This window comes from Diplotaxodon limnothrissa, linkage group LG9 (genome assembly GCF_057381915.1).
Source record: "Diplotaxodon limnothrissa isolate DT_005_m linkage group LG9, D_limnothrissa_male_GT1.1, whole genome shotgun sequence".
Lineage (NCBI taxonomy): Eukaryota > Metazoa > Chordata > Actinopteri > Cichliformes > Cichlidae > Diplotaxodon > Diplotaxodon limnothrissa.
In genome coordinates this window covers 18746557-18754344 of record NC_140604.1, presented here as the reverse complement: position 1 = coordinate 18754344, position 7788 = coordinate 18746557, and the positions used below count along the sequence as shown (strand labels likewise).

General features: G+C 39.6%; 1 protein-coding gene across 1 annotated transcript; it reads right to left on the bottom strand.

Annotated features, from left to right (window-relative positions):
* Positions 1-527: 527 nt before the first annotated feature.
* On the bottom strand, positions 528-7567 carry LOC146625427 (patched domain-containing protein 3-like). The gene is made up of 4 exons (XM_085362066.1): positions 6848-7567; positions 4629-4750; positions 2327-2472; positions 528-2098 (listed from the first exon to the last, which is right to left on the bottom strand). The coding sequence occupies exons 1-4, from the start codon at positions 7565-7567 to the stop codon at positions 528-530; spliced, it is 2559 nt and encodes an 852-aa protein (XP_085218192.1).
* Positions 7568-7788: the final 221 nt, after the last annotated feature.

The following is a 7788-nucleotide window of genomic DNA, read 5'->3' as shown; positions in this document are numbered from 1 at the left end:
AGTCTGTTCACCATTTATCATGCACCCAACAGTAGTGAGATGCATACTGTTTCCTGGAATGTGCATGCATGGGACACTGTAACAGCATAAGGATCCCACAATGCAATGCAGACAAAACATATAATGCACTGAAAAATATTCACTGTAGCTGAGATCCAGTGTCAATAAGACTTTAGTTTAAGTGTTCATACTTGATTTTATTGTTTACATTTGTCAATAAATCAGTGGAGCATCTCAAACAAGATCAAACAAGGTTGTTTTAGCCACTGGCAATGTGTCTAAAACAAGAATAAATAAACTGGGAGGGGCACTGTCTCAGATTTTGGAGTTCTAATTTAGACAATACAACACATTCATAAATGAATATCTTACATCATAGTCTAAATTCTTTTCTAAATTCTTTTCACTTGTAAGGTTGTTATTTAAATAAATCTAACTTATACTGAAATCACTTACGTTCAAAGCAGCTGTTCTAATTTCATCTAAAATTGAATCTGACTAAAAGTCCTTACTGTAGCCACTTTTGGTTATAGTTTGGTGACTTTCACAGTGTTCTCTTTGCTCTCTTCCTTTTCTGACCTGCGTGTGAATATTGTCAGGATTACTGGGATGAAAACAAGGCTGTGAACCATCCCGATAAACATGACAAGAAAAAAAATCTTAAAAAATGTTCTAAAGGTGTTAAACTTTGATACAGACAACACTGACACCCCGAAAATGGTGGACAAGCCACCTTGGAGGACGGGGAACCCCAGATGTGTGAGAGCATCCACAGCCTTTGCGTTAGGATCCGTCTTTTTGCTGGAGACGAAGGCGTAAGACACGTGAGCGGAGAAATCGACAGTGAAGCCAATGCAGACGGTGAAAATGATCATGGATATGGAATCCAGGCTGATGTCCCAGAGCGCCATGAAGCCGGTCACGCCTACAGTCACTGAACCAATCGAACAAGTCACCAGAAATGAGCAGATAGGCTTAGGAATGAGCAGGAGAGAGACGATGAACATCACAGCTGCGATCACACCAACATTTTTGATCGTGCTGCTCACTACAACATCATACTGGTCAAAGAAGATGAATTTCTGGTTATAGACTAATAAAGAAGCTGCTCTGCAATCAGCTGAGGTGGACCGAAGTGCTTTAAGTGCATAAAGTTCCATGCTGCCACTGTCAATATCAACCATCTGTACGAAAACTCGGGAGGCGTGGATGACATCTCCGGTGATGTTCACATCTTGCTGGTAGAAAGGGAATAATTCAAAAAAATGAGGGAGATTTTTGAGGAAGGCATCTTTATCATTAAGGGTTAAATTATTTGCCTGCCCATACAACAAATAAGAGTCCAGCCAGGATGAAAAAATGCCTTTATCTACAATGCGGAGCCCTTTAAAGTCCTCCACGCATGCCTGGAGTTCGTGCCGCTTGGTTTCATCCCAGTATGGAAAAGGCTCACTGATAATAACCATCACAGATGGGCCATAATCATAGAAATAATGCCGATCCTTCCTGTTGAATGTGTTAACAAGGGAGTCATCAGCTGCCAGGTCGTGAAGCTCAAACCCCTGCTGTACATGGAGGCATCCATAAATGCTTACAGCTAAATATGCCACAAAGAAGATGATCACCATTCCCTTGACCCAGGGTTTGATCAAAAATGGGCCGTAGTAATCCTTAAAGAAATAGCTGACTGGTTGCATCTTCTCTGCTCCAGTGCTCTTATCAAAGTCACCTCCCACGCAGCAGATGCTGTATAGCTCAGAGCGATTTTTAGGTCTGTCTGATGGGATTCGCTTGCAGGTCAGCCAGTGCCTGTTGCTGCCTTCCCGCCGCCCATTTAAAGCCAAGAAGGCTCCAAAGAAGGTGATGGTGTAGATGTAACAGAATATGATTGAGGTGCTGGTGTACAAGCAGAAGGCCTGCATGGATGGGAAGTAAGACTTGACACCTATGAAGAACTTGAGAACATCGGTCACAGCGGTGATGGTGATGGGCATGATGGCTTCTTTGTAAGTGTGAGCCATCCTCTTTGGGACCGGGTCATTCACATGTGTGTGCCGCCAGTCAGACACCATTATGAACATGTTGTTCAGACCAATTCCTGGAAAAAAAGTGATAACAGTTCATGATAGTTTTACGGTACTCACATGACTCACATGCTTATAAATGAATAAAGTCACCACCTTATAAAACACCACTGAAACTTTTTTTATGTTGTCACCTTTATTACTTTTATTACACTTTTAATTACTTGGCTGGTTTTGCACCTCCAGCTAAAAGCTAAAACTAAAGTGTGGAAGGAAAGAAGCCAAGAGTGAATTTTTCTCACCAAGTAAAAGGAAAACGGCGTTTGCGACGGTGATAACAAACGGCACTCCGATGTAAAGCAGCAGGCCAAAGCCAGACAGAACTGCCAGCACAGCGGAGAGGATACCGAAGACAGCCACCCACACCTTGTTCCTCACATTGTCCAGCCTGCCAAGGAGGAATAAATTGTATTTAAATCCATACAGATGATAAAGATAACAGTGAACTGAGGGCAAGGTCCAGTTTTTCTGGGCAGCCTGTAAAGGATCATTGTTGGATGTTTTATAACAAAACAACTTCCTAAATATGACCTTTTATTGTGGATGTTCTTACAATTTGTAAAGTGAAGCTTGTAAAAAAAAGCCTGTTGTTCATAGTTAATACAGAGGTGGCAACACCTGACACAATCTGAGCCATAAACCTGATAAACAATAGCTATCACACGCTCTGAAAATGTCCCGTCATAAAAAGAGAAACAGAAGGTAAATATACTGACCTGATTGTTAATTATTATCTTTCCCTGTTACTCAAGTTATATGTTATATTCCCTGTTGTTAATTATTACCTGGTTAAATATCCAGGAAAAAAAGATACGTGCCGCCTTAAAAATCTGTGGAATAAGATTATAAAAAATCTACATTTAAGCTAAATATAGAAATGTAGTTTTTTTTAAGAAAAATATGGAAGATTTCATAAATGTTTTTTAAATTGTATCTTCAGAAAGTAATCATTTGGTAAACATGGGCAGTTGTATGTTAACCTAACATGTAAGACCATGTTCTAATAATATTTTTATGTAAATTGAAAAGTAAGTAAGAATTTTACTGATTAAGTGCACAGCGTGTTGTTGATTAATTGAAGTTGTTAGTGATAATAAGTCAAGAAACTTTTAAAGACTCTACAATAATACAGAGAAAATCCCTTTGAGAAGCCACTTGGTGACAGTGGGAAGAAAAAACTCCCTTTTAACAGGAAGAAACCTCTGACAGAACCAGGTTGAGGGAGGGGAGGCCATCTGCTGTTACCAGATGGGGAAGAACTGCGGAAGCGAGTCAGAGTAATATTACCAATGATTAAATGCACTGTTGTGTATAAACACAGAGTGATTGAGTAAAGATTAAATATTTGGATGCATCATGGGAGCCTAGAACTAGCAGTGTGACTAAAGGAGGATTCAGGGACACCTGATCAAGTCCTGCCTATACTGTACGTGTTGTCAAAAAGATAAATTATAACCTAATCTTAAAAGTGGGGAGGGTGTCAGTCTCAGAAAATAGAGGACATTTCATGTGACATGAACTGTTTTTAAAAGCACTGTTCACCATACGTTCTTATGTCTTCAAACAGTTTGAAGATAGAGGCATCAGCTGCTTTAAATATGAAAAATGGAAACAATGTTTGGCTCTGATAAAGGTAAAAAAAAAAATGCCTCCGATGTGTAACTCTGAAGCTCTAAAGCTCGGTAATTGAGATTGTGTTTCTTCAGTTGGATTATAAATCAAAGTGCAATAAAAACTTTTCCAAGTACAAAAGATTTAAGTGAGACATTATTGCTCTTTACCTCAAGACAAAACTAGGCCAGCAGCTTCTCTCTTTGACTAAGCTTCTGGCTGTAGCTTGATTTTCAACAACTAAGCATGTGAGTCTTATCAGTGTTTAATAGGAGGGGTGATAATTTGCACATGTTTTGCAGCAACAGGAGCTGGGCACCTTGTAGTAATTGAATCAGTCATTAACTCCTCTATAGGAGGAGTTATTCTAGAGTCAAACGTGAGGCCATCTAACAGCTAAAACTGAAACTAGATCATGAGACATCCAGATCCAGGCCTCAACCTGACTGAAATGGTGGGACTTTAAGAGAGCTGTGCATAGATTTCAATGAGCTGAAGCAACGCTGTAAAACAATTGCTCACGTTACTTCAGATTATTAAGGCTAAAGGTGGTTTTACAAGCTTCTGACTCATGGGGGTGTAGTTAGGTTTCCACACATTGCTTCAGATTCAACTTCAGCTTTTTGTTTGTTAAATTAATAAAGACACTGTTATACATTGATATAGATCCTGGTTATTCTTCACCTCAGGCTGTATTTCCATAACTGTTAAGTACCAGATTAGTTTTATTGTCCTTAGAATTTAAAGAAGGTCTATTTCTTTTTACTAGAACTGTAACTATGAATTCAAACTTCTTAATCTACATGAAAATAGCTCAAAACAAAAAAAAAAGTTAATTGTACTGCACTACATGTAACCTGACCTGGGTCAGACAAGCGCTCTGCATCCTGGATTTTGCCACTTACTGCGTGACGGTTGCTGATCACTTCTTACCTCAGGCAGGATATCACAGAGACGGTGACAGCACAGGCATAAGCGATGAGGAATAGGGGGAAGCCATCTGTGGTGTGGCTGTCAATCTCATCCTGCTTGGATTTCGAGGTGTAGTAAGACACCTACAAAAGAGCACAGCAGAAGGAAGTCAGCTTGAGCGTTTAAGTCACAAAAAATGATTGCACATGGAAGTCCTGGCAGCTGTTACATCAGTGTTACTCAACAGTTTGGATTTAAAAGGGCAGTTCACCCATAAAAGTCAAATATTTAGATTTTTCCTCTGGCCTGTAATGCTTGCCTGTTCCTCCACTTAGACTTTTCTACAGTTTACTTCCAAAAACTAGGAAATTCAATCCAAACAGTCTATCTTCTCATGAATATAATGCACTATGTGATAGCAGTACAGTACTTTTACAAGAAACCCTGCAGAAATGTTTTTTGTTCTTCAAATCATACAATGTTAGTTCAACAAGGAAATCTTCAGACCTTGTAATGAGCATGTTTAATGTTGGAACACATCTGCCAACTAAAAGAAATGTGTGCATAGTTCACATTACAACCATTTTCAGGTTATAAATGACTCTATTATTCAGGAATACTTTCTTAATGGCTCAGTTTGTGATTATTCCATTTTTGTAGTTTCCTTTCATCTTGAGATCAAGAGCTTGGTCCGCATAGCCGACAATAAGTCAGACTCGTTTCCAGTGCATGATGGACTCTGCCAGGGCTGCCCTTTGTCACTGATTCTGTTAGTAAATTTTATGGACAGAATTTCTAGGCCTATCCAAGTGGTGGGAGGCTTTCACTTGGGTGGTCTGAGAATCTCATCTCTGCTTTTCGCAGATGATGTGGTTCTGTTGGCTTTATCGGGTGATGGCCTTCAGATCACACTGGAATGGTTCGTGGCCAAGTGTAAAACGGTGGGAATGACAATAAACACCTCCAAATCTGAGGCGATAGTCCTCAGGTGGCGTGCCCACTCCGGGTCAAGGATGAGATCCTGCCCCAAGTGGAGGAGTTTAAATATCTCAGGGTCTTGTTCATGAGTGACAGGAGAAGGAAGCGGGAGATTGACAGATGGATTGGTGCTCCGGCTGCAGTGACGCTGTACCGGTCCGTCGTGGTGAAGAAAGAGAACCCAAAGTAAAAGCAATGCTCTCAATTTACCAATCAATCTACGTCCCTACCCTCACCTATTGTCACGAGCTGTGGGTAGTGCCCGAAAGAACGAGATCGCAGATACAAGCGGCAGAAAAGAGCTTCCTCTAAGAGAGGACTCCACTTGGCCCACTGAAGATTTAAAAAGTTATTTTCCAAAAAAATACAGGGGGAAGACATGAACTAGTTTGTGCATAAAGTGAGAGAATGTCAGTGTCAAACAACATAAAAGTAAAGTAGTTATTCCTAAATCATATTTTGTTTAACTAAATAAAATGAGGCTTAAAACTAGAATTACATTACAATAAGCTGTTAAACCATCACTGATAATGGCATTATGAATTAAAAACACTGTAACGTGACATTTTGTGGGGGTGTTTTTGCATGACTTTGGTATTTTTATGGAGTTTTTCCATGCTGTTGGTAAAGAGAACAAACAACATAAAAAAGGACAATAAAAAAAGAAACAACCACTCAGTGTGGCTGGTAGTTTTCCACTGCTGATGGCACGTACTTGACCTTCATCCAAATTGTCTTTAACTCAAGTAGAACATTAAACCGCACAATGCTTCCAATGCTTCTTTTTTGTCAAAAAGCTTTTGGTGGCACATTCCAATGAAGAAAATCTTTCTGTAGTCGGTCTGTGGTCAAATGTATCTTTCTGTGATCATTTTATGTTGCTTTAGTTTTGTGATTGAGGTCATTGTTTTTGCCCCAATTTTTGCAACCATGTGACTGGAAGAGTTTGGGCTAGAAGCACAAGTCTGCACAAAACTTTTTTATTTTTCAAAATTTATGAAAGATTTATTAAAAAAATAATAATACTCATTACCAAACACAAAAAGCATCATTTGATGGCATTGTTAAAAGTATTTGTGGCTTTTGCAAAGCATTTCATCAGTCATGTGAAAAATAGTTCATCGTAAATGCACATCGAATAAATACACCCAAGAATCTCTGTTTGCGTTTAAGCATTCAGAGAGGTTATGTTACTTGCTTCAACTTTAAAGTTTAAAAAAGAAAATGAATAATAAAAACATGAGTAATGATGTGATACTCACATAAATGTGTTCGCTGTCTGTGTTGTCTGATAGGAGCTTTTTAAATTCTCTCAGCCATAATTTTGAGGCTTCAGCTGTGCTTTCCCGATCATCTAAGTAGTAGAAAAGTTTGACAGCTTCAGCATTTCTGACTGAGTCGCTATCATCTGTAATAACACCACCCAGCACTGCACCTAGAAAGAGTGGAGTAGCTTTGTGCATGTGGACTGGATAGGTGATGCTGGTCTGATTGGTTAGACTGTAGCTGAGGATTTCAAGGATGATGTTTGAAACACACTCTCCGTTGGCTCTGGCACACAGTTCATTGAAGCCCAGTCTTCCATTGTCCACAGTGATATCAAGGATCTTATTGTTAAGTGAGATGATGTCCTCTAAAACAAGTGTGTCCAGTAGATTACGGCTGTTCCTAGCCATAGCAATGAGGGATGCAAAGCTGCCCTTGTCATACTGCCTGTCTTCAGAAAACATGGAGTAATTGTAGGGAAAGTTTTCTTTCACAAAGGCTCTGGTTGCCTTTGAGGGTCCTTTAGTTGGCGTAAACTGGCGCTCAAGACTATTGTCCTGTCTTCCCTCGAGAAAAATGAAACCCCCGCTGAGTGCTGCTGAGAGTAACACAGGAACAATGAAAAAATATAATGGATAGGATCCTACTTTTGATCCAAGATTTTCAAAAAGCCGTGACAGAGGCTTTGTCAGGCAGTCAGTGCGTCTAGAATCCATCCTTAGTGTTGCAGGGCAGTGACACGGATCTGTTGTGACTGCACACTTATAAAGGGTGTCAAGATAAGCTTAATCCTAATATTTATTGCTTCTGGGAAGAGCTACCCTTATTCCAGGAAAAACAAGATGACATGCAAATTATTCAGTGTTCAGTTTTTATTCTGTGACAGTAAAACGATAAGGCAAGCCTTTAGAATGATAAAAGGAAATGTTGTGATATT

Coding starts and splice junctions, on each gene's coding strand:
- LOC146625427 (XM_085362066.1), bottom strand. CDS start 7,567: ATGGATTCTAGACGCACTGACTGCCTGACAAAGCCTCTGTCACGGCTT. Junction 4,751..6,847: donor CAGACAGCGAACACATTTAT/GTGAGTATCACA, acceptor GCTCTTTTGTAG/GTGTCTTACTACACCTCGAA. Junction 2,473..4,628: donor TCTGTGATATCCTGCCTGAG/GTAAGAAGTGAT, acceptor CCTCCTTGGCAG/GCTGGACAATGTGAGGAACA.